The sequence below is a fragment of the Enhydra lutris genome, unplaced genomic scaffold, assembly GCF_002288905.1.
Source record: "Enhydra lutris kenyoni isolate GAN:26980312 unplaced genomic scaffold, ASM228890v2 scaffoldscaffold3, whole genome shotgun sequence".
Lineage (NCBI taxonomy): Eukaryota > Metazoa > Chordata > Mammalia > Carnivora > Mustelidae > Enhydra > Enhydra lutris.
In genome coordinates this window covers 70,401,819-70,422,672 of record NW_019154087.1, presented here as the reverse complement: position 1 = coordinate 70,422,672, position 20,854 = coordinate 70,401,819, and the positions used below count along the sequence as shown (strand labels likewise).

The 20,854-nt window shown below is 36.1% G+C and overlaps 1 protein-coding gene across 1 annotated transcript in view; it reads left to right on the top strand.

The window, feature by feature from the left end:
• Nucleotides 1-382: 382 nt before the first annotated feature.
• Nucleotides 383-20,854, top strand: part of LOC111156538 (ubiquitin specific peptidase 38) — a 34,845-nt gene continuing 14,373 nt past the window's right edge. Inside the window, exons 1-6 of the mRNA XM_022517504.1 lie at nucleotides 383-1,705; nucleotides 3,295-3,430; nucleotides 9,861-9,990; nucleotides 11,689-11,790; nucleotides 15,672-15,830; nucleotides 18,316-18,509. Of these exons, the coding sequence (XP_022373212.1) occupies nucleotides 1,024-1,705; nucleotides 3,295-3,430; nucleotides 9,861-9,990; nucleotides 11,689-11,790; nucleotides 15,672-15,830; nucleotides 18,316-18,509 (1,403 nt within the window). The 5' untranslated portion in view covers nucleotides 383-1,023. The remainder of the gene's footprint in view (nucleotides 1,706-3,294; nucleotides 3,431-9,860; nucleotides 9,991-11,688; nucleotides 11,791-15,671; nucleotides 15,831-18,315; nucleotides 18,510-20,854) is intronic.

The window sequence follows — 20,854 nt, the reverse complement described above, 5'->3', positions numbered from 1 at the left end:
CAGTTTTGAGTTCTCTTCCTTACTTACTCCCCAAATGTTTTTCTCTCGTTTCCAAAACGTTTTCACAAAATTTTACACAAATAGCACTTCCTCAGGCTTTCACGAGCAGCCTGACCGGCACAGAACCTACAGAGTTCCGAAGGTGGGCATACTAAAATCGTGGTCACTTCCTCAGCGTCCGCTCCCGGCCGCACCTGCCAGAAAACCGCCTGTGACTCGACACACGCTTCCCAATGACGCGAGTGTCGCCGAGCGACTCCACTGGAGGCGGCCGCACCTGCGCAGCTGCGAAGGAGCTGGGCGGGGCAAGGCGAGGAGGGGCGGGAAGGCAGCTGGAGCGTAGCCTGGAGGGTGGCCGCGAGTGGGGGAGGGTTTGGAGGGGGAGAGGTGGACAGAGAGGTGGGGGCGGGGGGGCGGAGGGCCCGAGGGCTGTAGGGCCGGAGGGCGGGCCTTTTCGGAGGGAAAGGTCTTTCACTTCCTGTTTGCGGGAACTTCTGAATCCGGGGCAAGGAGGGTTCGCCTCCTCATCTTCTCCGGGGCTGACCCGGCACTTTCAGTGACAGCGGCTTCTGACTCAACCTAAGGCTGGTATCATCTTACGACCTGCTGAGCCCGGACGTCCACACCTGCCTCGGGACGCTAAGTCGCGCTTCCTCCACCTATTGGGGGACAGCCACGGGCCTTAAGTGACCGCCGCCGCCGGGGGTCTTCGCCAACCGCTCCGCGCTGATGCTGAGAGGGAGCGTGGGCCCGGGGCGGCGGCGGAGTGCGAGCCTCTGGCTCCCTAGGCCCGCCGCGGGCGCTGCCGGTTCTTACGCTCCCCAGGCTTGCCACCTCCCGCCCGGGCTTGGATGGGCCCCTCTGCCTGATAAATGTGGCTGCTGAGACTGCGGTGGCGGTGGTCGGTCCCGCTGCTGCTGCGGCGCTCCAAGTTCACCTGTGCCGCGGGGCTCTCCTGCCCCACGTCGGAACTGTCGCTCCCCGCTCCTAATCCCCCAGCCCCGGCCTTGCAGTTTGGCGACAATGGACAAGATCCTGGAGGGCCTGGTGAGTTCTTCGCACCCACTGCCCCTAAAGCGGGTGATTGTGCGGAAGGTGGTGGAATCGGCGGAGCATTGGCTAGACGAGGCGCAGTGTGAAGCCATGTTTGACCTGACCACCCGGCTCATCCTGGAGGGCCAAGACCCCTTTCAGCGGCAGGTGGGGCACCAAGTGCTGGAGGCCTATGCACGATACCACCGGCCAGAATTCGAGTCCTTCTTCAACAAAACGTTCGTGCTGGGCCTCCTTCAGCAGGGCTACCACTCGCTGGACAGGAAGGACGTAGCCATTCTGGACTACATTCACAATGGCCTGAAGCTGATCATGAGCTGCCCATCGGTGCTGGACCTCTTCAGCCTGCTGCAAGTAGAGGTGTTACGTATGGTATGTGAGAGGCCGGAGCCGCAGCTGTGTGCCCGATTGAGCGACCTCCTGACCGACTTCGTGCAGTGCATCCCCAAGGGAAAATTGTCCATCACCTTCTGTCAACAGCTTGTTCGAACGATAGGCCATTTCCAGTGCGTGTCCACCCAGGAGAAGGAGCTGCGGGAATATGTCTCTCAGGTGACAAAAGTGAGTAACTTGCTGCAGAACATCTGGAAGGCCGAGCCCTCCACACTCCTGCCTTCCCTGCAGGAAGTTTTTGCAAGCATTTCTTCCACAGGTAAGTGTCATTATATTCCAGAAAAATCTCTCTTGGAAATTCAGTATGTCTCTTAGACACACACCATGTTTGCTTCTCTGCCTTGAAAACATTCTTAATGGAGAACAAATCTTAATACCCTCATCCAAAGTTTTATTCTCATCAACTTCCGTATTTAGGGTGTCCCTTTGTACCTTTGGGGGGGGGAGCAGTGTTCCTATTTTAAATGTTGAAAACATTGAGGTTTAAGACCTTTGGCACTGAGTAAGTTGCTTAATTACCTAGCCTCTGCTGAAGTTATGGAATGCTTTGAGGATGACAGCGACTAAATAAAGCTTCTATTCATTAGTGACTAATGATAGCATAATCATGTTTACCATATTATTATTGTACTGCGACTCTGTCATTTTGTCGTTACAAGTTTTTCTCCTGTTTTTTAATTTTCCCACTTTTTTGTTCATGGGCTGTGTGGTTTGTTTTATTACTGGATTATCACAGTTCAACTATGTAGTTTTTGCATATTGACTTTTTCTCTACAGTAGTGTATGAGAGAGAGGGTATAGGTAGAAGGAGGGAAAGACTATGAGGACTTAAATAGATGTTTTTGTGCTCAGTGTATATAGCCCAGGAACTACATCCTTAGAAAGTGGGAAGGAGTCAAGTGATAATTGGCAAGAAAATGCTTTCTCACCAGGAATTTTACCTTGTATTTACATTCCTTTTTTGGACTTGGAGCTTTCAGCTCTGTAAGCTGTGAGACAATAGACCCAAAACTGTGTTCCTTTCCTCTCTACTTGGTACAACCATTCTCCTTGGCTATTTGAAATTGAACTTGTGAAGGAGGTGTCTTTTATCTTGGGAACCAGAAATAAGAGTAGAGTTTTAACAAGCTCCGTATATTCTGATGAATTAATTATGTTTAGGAAAGAATAGTCAACTAAATATTTGCAGTATCTGAGTTGTCTTATTTTTTCATTGTAATTTTTCTTTTATTACCTGTGTTGCTAGAACTGTTAGATTTCCCCAGAACTTCTTCAACAGTAGCAGTAAAGGAACTTGTCTTGAATTTGCTTAATCATTATATAGTTTAAACAAAGTCCCCTCAAAATTCACCTTAATTTTTACTTCTTTAAGAGATTTCCTTTAAGTCTTCCGTAGAACAATGTAATGGCTACTGTAATTAATAGTTATAAGTTACTTTGGAAGATCTAAAGTGGGAATTTAAATGATACCCAAAATTTCTTTTCTGACTACTGACTTACAAATGAATATTTTAACACAACTTAATATTAATATGACTTAATATTAACTAATGCAGGAGAATAAAGTAACTTATGAGCTGAATATGGTGATAGTGAACAGTAGTTTTTATATTGCAGTAGTTCTGTCTATGATGAACAATCATTGCTGCTCACGTTTCATCCCTCATTTCTGTAATTTAACGTTCCTTGGATGTTAGCCTGCCCATGAGGTAGAGCATAACAGCTTGTCCTGAGTAACACCTTTGCTGCGAATACATTTTTTTTTTTTTTGTAAATTGTTGTTTCTCTCTAAATACTTCACTTGAACCTTCTTGCCATATCCCTTTTTCTTTTTAATTAAAAAAATAGATACATCATTTGAACCTTCTGTAGCATTGGCAAGCCTTGTGCAGCATATTCCTCTTCAGATGATTACAGTTCTCATCAGGAGCCTAACTACGGATCCAAATGTAAAAGATGCAAGTATGACCCAAGCTCTTTGCAGGTACTTCTTCATGACACTGTAGATGGTGTTGTAGATTTGGGAGGAGGAAATACTTTATTGTATTTTGTGGGTAATGAAAAACTTTGATGTTTAAACTGAAATCATAGAATGAAATACATATTCTCCAAATTAATTGGAATGAATTATTTACCTTACTATCTAGGTTTGACAGGTCTCCTAGTAATTCAAAGTCCATTTTCAGTTCAGCTTTTTTTAATTCCAAAAATATACACATGAGTAGACTTACTGTACAGTAAGGAATTGGTTGGATTATCAGTATATTTTACTAATTTACTTACTGATTGTGGTTCCTGCAACCTGTTTTCCCTGGGTTTTTGTTTTTTGTTTTTTTAAGCTAAGTACATACTTTTACTTTCTCTTTCAATCAGAATCTCTGGATAATACACTCTACCTTAGTCTGTTTAAAATGTGTTTTTTCTTCCTTATTCTTAAATAGATGATTGGGTAAAATGCAGAATTCTAATTTAATAGTCATTTTCTCAGCATTTTGAAAATAATACTGCACTGTGTTCTGGCATTTATTGTTGCTGATATGGAGTCTGCTGTCAATCCAGTTGTCATTCCTTTGTGAGTAGTTAGGCTTTTCTGGTAACGTTTATGTCTCTTGATGTTTTTCAGTTTATTCTTATATTTCTAGGTGCAAATTAAATATATTAATCCTCAGCATTTTCATGCTTTTATTAATTCATTTGTTCATTTATTCAAACCATATTTATAGACACTTAACTTACCATGAGTGCTAGGCAGTGTTTCAAAACCTCTTTGAACAAATGGATAAAAAAAAATCTGTCTTCATGGATTTAGTTTCTAGATGAAGAAGAAGACAGTAAATTAGTAACATATCTCTTTGATTGCAAGATGCATTCTAAATTCAGAGATGTTAAAATGTGGAAATATACAGTCACTTGGTATTCTAATCTAATTGGCATGACTTTTCCTGCCTTAGTGGTACATAAACTAATTATACATCCTAAAATTAATTTTGTTTTAGATTTTATTAAATATGATAATTAAAATTATAATTTAGTATTTGAATAGTGATAACTGTTTTTGGAAAAAAGTAGATAGGAAGGACATAAAGTATGAGAGATTGGTTTGCAATTTTAAATTAGGTGGGTTAGGAAGGCCTCAATGAGAACATGAAGATGAAGTAAAGACATAAAAGAGGGAGCAAAGCCTGTGGAGATCGAAGGGGAAGAACTTCAATATCGTCTTACAACTCACTGATTTTTTTCTTCAGAGGTACCCTTTTATAGGGCTTATTCCAGCAATTGAATTTCTTTATTTCAGTGACTCTATTTTTCTTTAAAACCTCAACCTCTGCTCTTTTTTAAAAAAATTTTATTTATTTATTTGACACAGAGACGCAGCGAGAGAGGGAACACAGTGGGAGTAGGAGAGGGAGAAGCAGGCCTCTGGCTGAGCACGGAGCCCAAAGTGGGTCTCCATCCGAGGACTCCCAGATAATGACCTAAGCCGAAGGGAGATGCTTAACAACTGAGCCTCCCAGGTGCCCCTCAGTGATTATTTTTCTAATCGAGCTTTCCTCCTCTACCTATTTTTGTTTCACATCTGCCTGAATTTTTTTGTAATTTTTTTCTACAGTGTACACATTTGTGCATGTGTATGTGGCACATCTAAATAAAATATAAGGATTTGGAACAAAATAATTTCTGTGTACCTGTTACAAAGTTGTAGTCATGACATAGAAACTTAAGTATTTATGTTGGATATTCAGAAAGCTACATGTATACAAATCTCACTATCTATAACACAAACTTTGGGGACATGGATTTTTTTTCCACTTTTTCCCCCTTTTTGTTTAGTGTTCGAAAAGACCCTTCTCTTCCAGCTTTCCTTCATTTTTCCTTGCACTCTTAAATTTAACTGAATCAATTTAGCTATAACTATTACTTTCAGTTTCTTGTTTCTCATTCTCTCAAACTTCCATAGATCTATATAAATGTTATTCCTGCTTTATGGCCTCTATCTCTACTACGTTCAATTTATGGTGATCTCCTTGCCATATTTAGTGGTCTGTATTTTTGTTTTCATCATCTTGATATCTTTGTATTCATAGTCCTTAAAATTATAGAAATCCTGTGACACCATGCTGTTAGGATTTTCTTCATATTGTTCTTCTTATTTTTCCTTTTCCCTTTCTATATGTGGTTGATTTCCAAGTCTTTATGTAAAGTTCTCACTGTTTGTTTACTTTTAATTTTAAGAAACACTCTTACCAAGGCAGCTGGTGGCTTAGTTATTTGAGCCTCTGACTCTTGATTTCAGCTAAGGTTTTGATCTCAGGGTTGTGTGTTCAAGCCCCACATTAGGCTCCACACTAGACGTGGAGCCTACTTAAAAAAAAAAAAAAAAAAAAAGAAAAGAAAGACTCCTATCTCATCCATCTCTCCATAATGAAATTCTGTATATGTCCTGTTTAGCAGTAACACTCCACTGTAAGTGTGACCTCAACAGCACTAAAATTTCTTTCTCTTTGAGATGAAGATATCATAAATTATGTTGTCCTTAAATAAAATAGGAAGATTCAGAGAATTATATATTTCATAGCTGAAAGTGAAATTAGAAATCCGTTTGTCTGTCACCTTCATTGCCTAGGTAATAATATCTAACATTTTTCATTACATGCCATAAGTCATTGCAGCAGAGTCTTCTAATTGGTCTTTTTGCCAACAGTGACTTATACTTCTCTCTTCTCTAAGTCATCCTGATCTATTCAGTTCTCCCTTCTGATTAACAAACTGCAGTGACTTCCACCCATGACTAAATCAAGTGCAAATTCCATTTCTTGGCAGTTGGCACTTTTCATCTTAATTTTTCAACCTTTTCAAAATAGCCATGGTATTCAACTTCTGAATTTGTCTTGTTTTTAAAATATATTTGGTAGTTAATTTTTGCCTATTTGTTTCTGTGGGAAGTTGTGATCCACTTTTTAAAAGTACTGCATTTTTAATTTATCCTGTATGATCCTGTTTAACCCATAGTCTACCTGAAGTAGTTATTCTTATATTACAGATGTAACTCAACAGGATAGCAGTGTTTATTTTTATCATACTCCCACCTTCTCCTTCCTCATAGTCTGTATTTCCCCACACATAGCACTTACTATGCTTGAACTGTTATTTTCTGTAATCTAAAGAAATGCAAATACCATACCAGAAACAGATAAGTAACATTAAAGTATGAGATTAGCCAGATGTAAGTGAAATAATAAGGAATGGGGTACATAAGCACCTTCTAAAAGAGAATGCTGATCCTCAACTCCAGTTTTCTTGTTGTCATAAGGAAATTTGAATTCAGTATGGCAGATCTGATTTTTCAAAAGCCTGTGATCCAGTTTTTTATGTGAAATTTCCCAATTTTTAAAACAGTGGAACAAGGTAAACTGAGGCTGGCCATGAAGGTGCCATCTAAAAGTGAAAATTGGTTTTATTCTCTACAAATTAAGAATAAATCTATTTTTTGTCTTTTGTAATATTGCCAGTTTTAATGTTAAGATTTTCAAGTTGCATTTTTTTGCAACTTGAATGGTTTCATTTATTCATCAAATTTGAATTCCTTCTCAGCTCCAAACACTATGCTAAGTACTGGAGATCCATAAATTAAAGGCTAAAAAAAAAAAAACAAGATCACTGCTCTTAAGCTCATGATCTAATGGAGGAAAGAAGATTTCAAAGTACATAAATTATAACTATAATCAATGTTTTTTAAATAGTAAGAAATTAACTCAATATATCAGGGTTAAGTATCCTTAAAATTCTTAAATGTAGAAACCAATATATGTTGGACAAAATTAGTGTAGTTAATCATAAAAATAACTCATCCTACAATACCAGTGCCTGAAAGGATTTGGGCACATGCAAGTCCAATCAAATTGAAGCAGAACTGGAATATAATTAACGTGTAGCTCAAAGCATTGCATTTATACACCAGCAGAGCTTAGTTCAAACACCAGTACTGCTGTTTATTAATTGTATAACTGTTGACAAAATTCCTAATTTTTCTTACCAATTTGAAAGCAGAAATTGTAATTACTTTGTTTTCAGCACTTAACAGAGTAACTGTTATAGAATAGGCACTCAAATATTTGTTGAGTGAATGGCTTCTTATTCATTTACTTTTGACTGGAAGTTTCTTTAGTATGCTGGAGGACATTGTGGACATATGGGATAAGGTAAAGAGTGAAGGCTTTTGAGATGGGAAGCTAGAAATGGGAAGGAGAGGAAAAAGCTGATTGGGTGATTAGGTATAATGCAGAACCATGGCCAAATGGAATTTTCTACTCTACTCTTAGACCTGAGCTAAAGGGAGTTCTGGCCCAAGGCCCCCTGTTCTGGAGAGCCCAGTTTCTTTCTACTCTGGTGGTACCATTCCCCACACGGGACAGAGTCCACAAAGCCAAGGAGATGTGCTCACATATACTTCTCTGGATCACATTTTTGTATGTGTGCATATTTGTACCAAAAAAATATGAAATGTGTCCAGCATGATTTTTTTAAACAAGAATAGTTTTTAGAAGAGTTATTGGCACTCTTTTTCTTCTTTAATTGAACAATATCTCAGATCTTTCCATGTTAGATCCCCACGGATAGATGCATATAGATCCATCTCATTCTTTAAAATTAGGGGCTCCTGAGTGGCTCAGTTAAGGGTTAAGTCTCTGCCTTCAGCTCAGGTCATGGTCTCAGGGTCCAGGGATCGAGCAAGCCCCACATCGGGCTCTCTGCTCAGCGGGGAGCCTGCTTCCCTCCCTCTCCGCCTACCTCTCTGCCTACTTGTGATCTCTCTCTGTGTGTCAAATAAATAAATAAATGAAATCTTTAAAAAAAAATACTAAGTTTAAAAAAAAAAAAAGGAATAAAATTCTACATAATGTTCCATAGTATATTTAGCCATTCCCTCATTGATGGACATTTAGATTATTTGCATTTTTCCATATCCTAAATACAGTGCAACAGTGAACTTACTCTTTATACACCAATACAAGTGTCTCTCTACTCCCTATATGTAGAGTGGCTACAAACTTTTATGAAAATCAACTTAACAACAGTTAGAATATGTGGAACAGCTGTCAGAGGCTATTTTAACGATTTGTAACCATCATTGTTTAAAGGAGATGGCCAGAAAAACAAGAAAGGAAATAAAATATGGATTTAAAAAATTAAAATAGGAAACATAAGGAACATATAGATAACTAACATGCATTTGGACTTTGGGCTACTCTTAACATCTGATGGAACATTTTAATCTTAAGAGCAAAAACTTTAAAAAAGAAGATAACACTCCAGTGTTAATATAGATGGTTATAACACTAGCTGTTGTGAAAATAACCATACCAATTTTGAAGTCAGTTTTTTTAAGATATTAGTTGCTCTTTTTGGTCATGTGCTTTTGTACTTAGTATTTATGTTTGACATTTTATTCAGTTATTTATTTATTGCCTTATGTGTTGATATTTGGTAGAAGAGAGGCATTCACAATGAGTATTTCCAGTGTCATATATTAACTCATGTAGTCTTCAAATCAGCCCTGTAAAATAAACATGTTTATCTATAATCCATAGATAAGGAAATTGAGACATAGATATTAGGGCCCCCCCAACTAATAAATGTTAAGTTAAGATTTTGAAACCAGATCACTCTGATTTTAAAAGCCTTTTTTTTCCTGCTACTATTTTCTTATTATGTAATCCCCAAAACTGGATTATTGGATCAAAACAGTTGTACTGCTCTTTAATGTGATTGATATTAAACATTAAGGACAGTCTCCATCACACCCCATATTATTTTGTCTTTATTTCCATTAAACTGGGTTGATATTCAAGAAGAACACTGATTAATTCAGTATGAGGCCATTTAGTGTATTTACAGATTCAGTGCCCTTTTATCTATGTAAAGCTTCCTTCTTTGTCTTGGTATAGTAGGATAATGAAAGGGATAAAAAGACCTATTTCTCAATTCAAAATAGTCAGTTTTAACAGTGCATTTCATTTTTAGACTGCAATCACCAGAAAGGAAAAATTTTGTTTCTATATATCTTATTCAGTAGCTACATTTGAGCTCTTCTTCTTAGGGTAAATTTGCCTAATAAATTCTAGTTAGCACTGTGTAGAGTCAACTTAAAACTGCATTTATGTGAAATGACACTTTATCAGAATTTCTTTTTATTGAAATATGTAAGAAACTGTTAGTTTCTTACAAGTTCGGAAACTCGTTGAGTACAAGCACCTTTATACTTATTTTTGCATCTTGAACAGTGCTTTTCACAAGCCAGCTCAGTAAATATTGAGTCACAAAGGGAGAGGTTGTCTACTGTAACTCTTATTATTCCCAACTAAAAGATGTTGAAAACATTTTCAAGACTGATAGTTTTCTTTTTCAATTTTCAGAATGATTGACTGGCTATCCTGGCCATTGGCTCAGCACGTGGATACATGGGTGATTGCACTCCTAAAAGGACTGGCAGCTGTCCAGAAGTTTACTATTTTGATAGATGTTACTTTACTGAAAATAGAACTGGTAAGTGGGAGTATATAAATCTCTTTGAATGAATGGTCTCAATCTTTTAATCTTTGGGTAGTCCCCTGTAAAGCTTCTAATGCTGAATATGTTCTTGTTTTTGGTTGGTTTTGAATTTGAAATAGAAATTAAGAATGGTATTTTAGTATAGATAATTAAAATAATTTTGCTGTTTTCAAGTATCTAATATGAAAACATTCCTCCCATTATCTCTTAAATCCGGCTAATCAAGCTTTTACCACCCTTATTCTACCAAAACCATCTTTGACACCAGTGCTTGCCAGTATTGCTAAACTCAGGAGTTGTTTCTTAGGCCGCCTCTCATTTGACCTATCAGCAGCATTTGACACAGTTGATCGCTCCCTCTTGAAACACTTGCCTCACTTAGTTTTTGTTCTAGTTCTCTTGGCTTTTGTCCTAGTTTATTACTGGCACCTCAGTCTCCCATAATGGATCTTTCTAACTTTAGAGTGCTTTAGAGTTTCATTTTTCAACCAATTTCTACTCAGTCCATTCTCACAGCATATGGGTCCCATCACTTTAAAATAATGTTTCTAAGTTAATGACTGCCAGATATATATTTCTTGTTCATTATAATCCCATGAACTCTACAGTCATGTATCCAAGTGTCTGTACTTGAATATCAAATCCAGCTTATCCACGATCTAATTTCTGATTTTTCCCTCCCAGACCTGGTCTTCCCCATCTTAAATAGTGACTCCATCCTTCTACTTGCTCAGGACAAAACCTGAAAACTATCCTTCTTGCTTTTCATTCTCTCTCAGCCCTTATCCTACAAATCCTATTGACTCCACCTTTAAAATGTCCAGAATCCTACCACTTTTAACCAGCTACATCACTACCACCTTGGTCCAAAGCTCTCATCATCCCTTGCTGTACAGATTGCAGTAGTCCCCCTGCTCCTACCCTTTGGTCACACAAGACCTACATGATCTAGTCCATTGCTCCTTCTCTCCTCAAGTCTTCCACTATTATTGCCTCAGTCTCTCTACTTTGCTTACACTGCCCTTTTCGCTTTATCTCTAGTACACCAGGCTGAAGACATCAGGGCCTTTGTAGTACTTGGCCTTTGCTTTGCTTATTATGCTCTTCTCTCAGGTGTCTACAGGCTTACTTTCATTTCCTTCAGCTTTTTTATACACAGATACCACCTTTTAAATGACACATTATTTGAATACTCTAATAAAATAATGGGTCCATTTACTACCCAGCAGTCCGTATTCTATATACCCTATTTTCAGTACTTATCTCCATGTTACTTTTTATTGTCTACCTACCCTAGAGACAGTAAGCCCTATCAAATTGGGAATTTTTTTTTAATCCACTGTTGTATCCTCAGTGCCTAGAACAATGCCAAGCAATAGTAGATACTCAATCAATGTTTGTTGAATGAAATTGAATGAAGTGTGGGCCAAGGAACAATCACTTTGTAGATAAAGCTTGACAGATTTATATTTGATCAAGGGGTTTTAAGAGTTTTTTAGACCACTATATTTTCTTGATCTCTGTTATGTTGTTATTTCCCAACTTTCTCTCCCAAAGTGACATGTTATGATAGAACTTTCCAGGAAGGGAGATAGTCACATAAATATTTTTGGTCCAAGGAAAATAGCCACTGATTGAGTTAATGATTTCCCTACAAACTCCTCTAAGGTGGATGTCTTCTCTTTTTTGAAGGTTTTTAATCGACTTTGGTTTCCTCTTGTGAGACCTGGTGCTCTTGCAGTTCTTTCTCACATGCTGCTCAGTTTTCAGCATTCTCCAGAGGCGTTCCATCTGGTAAGTTAGGACACAAGCTTTCTGCACTGAAAAACTTTGTGTTAAAATTTTAGTTTAATGGAGTCACATTTATATATAGTGAAAAAGATTATAAGTTAGTCCTGAATCTATTTTCTTGTAGCTTTATGATTTCTTAGAAAATTGAGATTGTGGGTTTTCCCTCCAAAAAATATATTTTCTTTTCTTTTTTTTTTTTTAAAGATTTTATTTATTTATTTAACAGACAGAGATCACAAGTAGGCAGAGAGGCAGGCAGAGAGAGAGAGAGAGAGAGAGAGAGAGAGAGGAGGAAGCAGGCTCCCCGCTGAGCAGAGAGCCCGATGTGGGGCTCGATCCCAGGACCCTGGATCATGACCTGAGCCGAAGGCAGAGGCTTTAACCCACTGAGCCACCCAGGCGCCCCCAAAAAATATATTTTCAAAATGTTTTGAGTCTCACGAAAACTGCTGCACTTGGAACCACTACCAGCAGTTAAATATTATTGCTCTACATGAGAGATGTTACATGTCAGCATCACTGATGGTTGTCTCTTGCACATAGGAACAATGTAGAAGAAAAATGCTTTAGAATTTCAGAAATGTGAAAACATTAGATGTTGTTTTATAGTCCCAGAATTGAGATGTCATTCTCTCCCAACCCATAACCTATAAATCCAGTTAACTCCACCTTTAAAATACATCCAGAACCCTACCATTTAATGAGCTATATCACTGGTTTTGATTTGATTTGATTTCAGTTCTTTGATTATCAGTCATTACAGGTGGAAATGACAAAATGTTATTTTGAGAATCTGTCCATTTATCTGTCTAGTGCATCGCAGGAAAGCAGTGCTTTATATGGTTATTTGCTTCTTTTAGGGTCTGGTCCCCAGTTTTACAGGACTTGAATCTTATTACTAGTACACCCACAATATAAATATCTTAGGAATGCTGACCCAATACAAGCAAATTCAAGGGAGACTGATGAAGAAGTCCTGAATTCCAGTTGTTGATTATTAGCTAAAAATAAAACTAGCCTCAAAGAACCATGTACATACTTAGGCTGCTTAGTGCCTCACTGCCACTGAAGGAAAATCTGCAGGCTTTATAGAAAGTAATCCTTATCAACAAGTAATTATATCATCCATTGTCACTTCGAATGGGTTTTTCTGAGAATTTCTACAATTAATTTCATAATTGATGCATCAACCAATAACCTGATATTGGTTTGTTACATAAACAAAACTCAGAACTCAAGCTAAGATAGCATGTGTACTAGCTAAGTCTAACAAGGTAAAGAACATCAATTATTTGTGTCTGTCTTCAGGCATAATCATGTGTAGGCCAGTTGAGAAAAGGTTTATTTTCAGATTTTCTGAGAAGGAGATTCTTTAATAAGACTTACTCATCCATTCTAATGTTTACTGCTCTTCTCACTGATGACATTTCTTAATCTGATTTGTCACTTATGCCATACTCTAAACCTATTTTTTGGCTCCCAGTTGATGGAAGATATCTCCATATGTTGTATTACTTCTTTTTCTGAAAAACATAGTTGAAATAAAAATGGTTGACTTTGAAATATTTGAAATATTTGGCTTATTGAACTATTGATATGAAATCATTTATTTAAAGTTTAGTTAGATCTGAAATTGAAAATTGTCATCTGGCTTAGTAAATTCTAAAAACTAAGATCTAATTATTGCCTATATACTGTATGTAGCCTGACTGGCTACTCAACTAAAATGAACTTGGGCATCTAATGGTCATGTAGTAGTTAAATCAGTATTACTCTAACTCAGTAAAGGATGTAGGCTTAGAAGGTGTTAAATGCGAGCAATAACTTGGAATCACCAACATCATTATTCATAGCATTTTAGAGCAAATTAAGATTGATGTTATAATATATATTATTATAGACCAAATTCCTTTTCAAATGCTTTTTATAAGTAGGAAGAAATTTATTTTAAACCAAAGAAAAATATCAAAGTTTCTAATAAGTCATACACATTTTCTCAAATGGTAACTTAAGTTTTGTGAGTATTACAGTAATGTCCACAAATATTTAGATTTACTCACTCAAAAAAAAGCAACTTTCAAGCAGTTAGAATGTAATAGCCTGCTTGGACATGTATTTATATACCTGTGAAGAACTTAGTCTCATTTCTATGTCAGTGATAATTTTGACCATACAAGATATAATAGTAGACAACTATATTACCTGATTGCAAAGACCAAATCTACACTAGGAAGGCTTTTGGAAGATTTAGAGTTGTAAATTAAATAATCATTTTTTAAAAATTATTTTCTCTTCTCTTTCACTTCTCTCTCTTTTCACCTGTGAGGAAGCAAAATAATTTTGGATTTCTGCTATTTTAGCAAGAGACTATCTGATAGATATAGCTATATGAAGCAAAATTATAATTCAGCTTTGTTTAGAAATGAGAGATGAAAGCAATACAGTGAACTCATTAGGAACTGATGGTTTCATGATGATGGAGGTAAGATCAAAGAAGGTTGTGCAAAAGTTAAAAAGCGATTTTGAGACCTCAGGCATAGAATCAGAGCAAAATGAGAGTAGCACTGTTAATTTAAGAATATGATTGTTCCTGGGGCGCCTGGGTGGCTCAGTGGGTTAAAGCCTTTGCCTTTGGCTCTGGTGGTCCTGGGATCGAGCCCTGCATCGGGCTCTCTGCTCAGCGGGAAACCTGCTTCCTCTTCTGTCTCTGCCTGCTTTTCTGCCTACTTGTGATCTCTGTCTGTCAAAGAAATAAATAAAATCTCTAAAAAAAAAAAGAATGTGATTGTTCCTTTTAGGAGGAAGGAAAGGGAGTTGATTATGATGCTACTATAATTGTTGTTATTGCCATTTAGTGATAAGACGATAGAGCCATAACTTCACTTTTATCACAAGTTAACAACCAAAAAAATGTTCTACAAATAGAACGTAATATTATTAGAGACCTTTTACATGTGAAGTACAAGCGAGTATTATTAGATTAATTATTATTAATTATTAATTATTAGACTAATGATTAATAATTAATTGGAACAAAGATATCACTGCACTAATGGAAAGAGCCATTTCTGCAAAACCGAGTTCATGTTGTTAATAACCTCTTGAATATGTGATGACCCTGTATTGACTTTAATTTTGTAATGAAAGCACACTGTTGTGCTTATTATCAAAGTACTAAGTTTTCTGCATGTTTTTGAACAATGAGCATTTTAGATTTCCATTTTAATTCCAGTTTCTTAAAAGTAATAGAAATTTTTGATTCCATTTATTCTTTAGAACCATCTCCTCTTTTTGGAGGTGGGGAAATGGAGTTGTTAAAAAGAATAACCATGCTAACATAAGACATCTTCTCTGTATCTTCTCCATACTTACCTAAAAGAGCCGAACTGTAATTTCAGTTAAGTTAGTTACTTTCTTGAAGTAGACTTTAATGTGCAATGTACTGTGTTTAATTCTTTCAAGTGAAAAATCTAAACTTCACACTAGATGGAGCTCTTAAGCTAATTCTAGGTTTATATTTTTAAAAAGTTTTTTCCTATTGAACAATCTGGTAAATAAAATAGTCCTAACGTTTTTCAGCCTAGCATTTTTCAGAATGGCAGAAGTGACTAGGACTTCTATTTTGTACCTTAGTTTGTGTTTTAGGTGGAGTATAAGGATAAGGAGATGGGTCTTATATGGAATTAAAATTATATGTGACTTTGAAAATTTGATTTACCTTGATATTCTAGAAATTTTAAATTCATAACTTTTTTAGAAAAAGACTGTGACTGAACTTACAGAAAAGTACTTGCTGATCATGTAACATTTGCATTCCATTTGTAGGCTAGAGAATTTGTTGCCCATTTGTATATTAGAGGAATGTTTGTCTTTTTTCTCTTCAGATTGTTCCTCACGTAGTTAGTTTGGTTCACTCCTTCAAAAGTGATGGTCTGCCTTCCAGTACAGCCTTCTTAGTGCAGTTAACAGAACTGATACACTGTATGATGTATCATTATTCTGGATTTCCAGATCTCTACGAACCTATTTTGGAAGCAATAAAGGTATGATGGTAGTTGCACCAATATTTGTTCAGCTGCAAACTATGATGTGATAGATGAATGTAGTGAAACATTTCTATAACTAGATACTCAATTTACTATTCTGTGGTAATGTGCTTTTTATTTGAAAAATGTAATTAGAATGAGGGTTCATTAATATTTAGGGAGTAATCTCTTTCTTATTTGCTATAACTAAATTAATAACCATATTTCTTCAGTTCTACAATGCCATCAGTTATAAGGCATATCTTTAAATTTATAACAGCTGTTGGGGAAATTTGTTTAAAATTAAATGCTACATTAAGTGAATCCATACAATATCTAATATCAGAATTGTTAAAATATTTTTTTAAAGATTTTATTTGTGAGAGAGAGAAAGCATGAGCAGGGGGACAGGCAGAAAGAGAGGGAGAAGCAGACTCCCTGCTGAGCAGGTAGCCCAACATGGGGCTTGATTCCAGGACTCCTGGATCATGATCTGAGACAAAGGCAGACACTTAACTAATGGACTGAGCCACCCAGCCTCCTGTAGTAGTGTTAAAATATTTAAGAACATCTTAGAATCAAGAAAAGACAGTTTAACAAAATATTTGACTTTGTTTCCTTACTTACTTTTATTCCATTTTTGTTGTGGACTATTCATGGATATCCATATTTTATAGAATCTTTGCTTGAGTTCTTTGTGAACTCACCCTGTTTTTCAACTTTGTGTAAATAGTAGACCTAAAAAGCACTGATTCTATTTGTCTTAAAGAATCAGTCACACCTAGACATACTTCACTCTTAAATTTACTACATAATCAGAGTATTGCAAAAGAATTGGAAAATGTGCCTCAGGCAGACCTAATGAGAAGTTATTAGAAATCAGTTCTATTAATAATGTTCCTTTTTATGCTGAAATACAAGATAAGCCTCATTATCTTTATTACTTCTTCTGTATCTGAAATGAAGACATTTTTTTACTATATAGCTCTAGCTAAATCAAACTGATTTTGGTTGAATATAAAACAAGACTGTTGAACATGGTATTCCACTAAGTATCCCACTAGTGTTACATTTGACACTTCAAAAGTAGATGTTTTGGGGCTCCTGGGTGGCTCAGTGGGTTAAGCCTGGGTCTTCGGCTCTGGTCATGATTTCAGGGTCCTGGGATCGAGGCCCGCACCAGGCTCTCTGCTCAGCAGGGAGCCCGCTTCCTCTTCCCCCTCTGCCTGTCTCTCTGCCTACTTGTGATCTCTGTCAAATAAATAAATAAAATCTTAAAAAAAAAAAAAAAAAGTAAATGTTTTTATGTACAGGAGCATTTTTTCATGGATTTAATAGTAATGTTAATCTCTTTCTGCAGTGTCACTCTGTGTCCATAGATGAAATCTCTTGCTGTTAATTGCCTTTTTCAGTGCTTTATGTGTTGAGAATTCTGATAACTGAAATAGGCTCAGAAGAAGCAAGGTTCTCACTCTCAATCCAAGGGCAACACTGTTCTATTAGCTGTCAACAACAAGAGAATTAAAGAGATTAAAATTCCTTCAGAAAATGTTTTCTGAGGTCTAAGTACCTCAGAAAGGACTGATGATAATATCAGTCCAAAAATAGTCTTAATGATGTTACCAACTTTCATTATTCTGCATTGCTCCATTCATGCTTGAAATCACTTAGATTTAAAATTGTATCGTGGGGCATCTGGGTGGCTCAGTCTGTTAAGCATCTGCCTTCTGCTCAAATCATGATCCCAAAGTCCTGAGATCCAGCCCCGCGTTGGGGTCCCTGCTCATTGCTTCTCCCTCTCCCTCTGCCCTTCCCCCTGTTTTTGCCTTCTCTTTCTTTCTCTCAAATAAAAAAAAAAAAAAGTCTTTTAAATAAATAAATAAATAATTGTATCTCAAGTATCGTAGAGCAAATAAAAGAATCTATATCTTATAATAATTATATTGTTAAACAGGAGATTGAGTTTAATTTTTTGAAGTCAGAAGTCATTGTGCTTAGGTGCTTTCATTTTTCGTATCCTGATTACTTTGAGCTTTTATTTCTAAGGGTTAATATTGAGTAAATAGTAGTAGTGAATGAAAAGGAGATATTTTTTACTTTCACTAGAAAATTTGAAAGCAAATTGTCTATGCTATTCAGTTGTGTGCTAATTTAAGTCCTCATTCTGATGTCTTTGAGTAGCACTGCAGTATACTCTCTTGTCTCAGAGTTTTATTCTGAAACATTTTGCTGGCACATTGGAACATAAATAGTTCAAATGTGACTTGAATTCCTGGTTCTTGAATATTTCTTCACTTGATAAACTCTACTTTTAGGATGTAGTTATTTATTTTAGGAGACAATTATTTTTGCCAAGTATTTTGGTCAAGTATTAGGGGTGATTTCAAAACTAAGTGGAGGAAAAGAAAAGTTAAATGTCAGTGGAAGAATCTTCTTTATGGTGTTAATTTAGTAACAAAAATAGTTTATATTTTTAAGCTTTTTTCTTCTTGGTGTTCTACAGGATTTTCCTAAGCCCAGTGAAGAGAAGATCAAATTGATTCTCAGTCAAAGTGCCTGGACTTCTCAATCCAATTCTTTGGCCTCTTGCTTGTCTAGACTTTCTGGAAAATCTGAAACTGGGAAAACTGGTCTTATTAATCTAGGAAATACATGTTATATGAACAGTGTTATACAAGCGTTGTTTATGGCTACAGAGTAAGTTTAAATTTGAACCTTTTTTGTTAACTGTAGAAATTGATGCGTACTGATGAAATGTAAAATGATGGGATTGTCTTGACATTATTTCTTATAAATGGCAGAAATATTAATATTTGTATATAATTGCCTTATTTAGAAATATAATTGCTGTCAGTGCTCAGGAGCTATTAAAATGTTAACTTATATAAATTCTGCTCTATATTTATATTGTGTATTGCATTGAGACTCTTTTGATTATTCTGGCTGGATACTTATTAGTATAAAAGAAAGATTAAGTGGGCTTATTCCAAAGAGTTTAAGTGTCCTCAAGTACTAATTTATTATTATCCTATAAGACAGTGTATTTTTTTAGCCTATATATCTTTTAAGGGAGTTACGTTTAGTTTTTTCTGCTTATAGATATTTTGCTGTTTATCAGATTGATAACTTCTCTGTTACTGTGAAAGAAGCATAAGCTGTTTCCCTCCACAAGTTGTAGATACTGAACAAATATGTAAACATTTATGTTCCTTTGTCCTCTTACAGATTTGCTTTCAAATTAATTTTTTTTTTTTTGCAGCCAAACAAATACGAAATCAGAGGTTGTTAGCTACTTGAGTGCTATATGTAAAAGTAAAAAATAATGATAAACTTTTCCTAAAGACAAAAATATGGTTGGATTTTTCTCTTCATTACCAGTAGAGTATTTATGGAACTTGACCAATGGTCTTTACAAATTGAGTTCCATGCCTTTGTAAGTTTTTATGCCTACCTAGAGGAATCATAAACTAAAAGATGAATTCTTAGGTTTAGTTTATTTTCTGGCCCCAGAATCTGCTATAACACTAAGGTGTTTTTTTGTTTGGCTCAGTGTTTTATTTTGTTTATTTGTTTGTATTTGAGATTTTTAATTTTAAAATGTGTACACTCAGAAACAAGTGATACTAAGCATAAAACTAAATTCAAATCTGTATCTCACCACCAGATGTCATCTAGTCCAGCCAGATGATGGTGAAAGGAGAGACCCAAAGCAAGTGTAACTGGCAACAGCAATTCAAAGAGCCATCTTATTGAATAAGCCAATTATACTATCTAAAAATAAGCATATAACATATTTTATTTCTTTGGTAATATGTGAATTCTTTGTGGTTTAAAAAATAAATTTAGAAGTATATAAAATAAAAATCAGGTATAAAAATTTTTTTTTAATCAGACATCCCCATTCACAAGAGTAATTGGTTAACAGTTTTGTGTGCATTGTTTCAGATCAGTTTTTTTACAGTTATAAGATTTTATTTATAAGAACAAATGCATTGTTTTTAAAAAATATTTATAATCTTATTTATATGGTTTTTTTCTAGCACTTTTATCTTTTAATGATTCATGTTGGCAGTATTCCCATGATAGGGTAATGACAGAACTATCATTCTGAATAAATAGATGTACTATATTTTATGTAACCATACTCCAGTTGATGAACATTAGGTTGTTTTGCTCATAATTAACATCTCTCTGCCCATATGCAGATGTGGAGGATTTGCTTTGAATAGGTATGCCAGTTGCTCTCCAGAAAGACTGTAGCATTTGAACTTACATACTAATATATAATAATACCTGTGACCCCATTCCTTTAGTGGTACTTGATATAGTTAGTCTTTGAGATTTTTTTCTAATTGGGGGAAAAATGTCTTTTTGCTTTAATTTGTAATATTACTGACCATTACAGAGTTTTCTGTCTATATTGTTCTTTGTTTATTTGTGTTTGTTTTCTGAATAACCCATTCTTTCTTTTGTGCACCTTTCTATTGGGTCTTTTTCTTTTTCATTCTGATTTATATATACTCTGGATGATAATCCTTTATCACATGCTCCCTACCCGTCGGTGTGATTCAGATTTATAGTGTTTCATTTGTAATTTTTTATTTTTTTTTAAAGATTTTATTTATTTATTTGACAGAGAGATCACAAGTAGGCAGAGAGGCAGGCTGAGAGAGAGGGGGAAGCAGGCTTTCTGCTGATCAGAGAGCCCGATGCGGGGCTCGATCTCAGGACCCTGAGAACATGACCTGAACTGAAGGCAGAGGCTTAACCCACTAAGCCACCCAGGCACCCCATAATTTTTTATTTTATGTGATGAAATCTGCTATTTCTCATTTATAGTGTCTGAATTGTAGGAAGGCTTCCCCCTCGACATTTCCCCCATTTTTTTTCTTTTAAATACTTCAATAGTTTTCTTTCTTTTTTTTTAAATTTTTAAATTTTTTACTTCTTTTCAGCATAACAGTGTTCATTGTTTTTGCACCGCACCCAGTGCTCCATGCAATCCGTGCCCTCTCTAATACCCACCACCTGGTTCCCCCAAC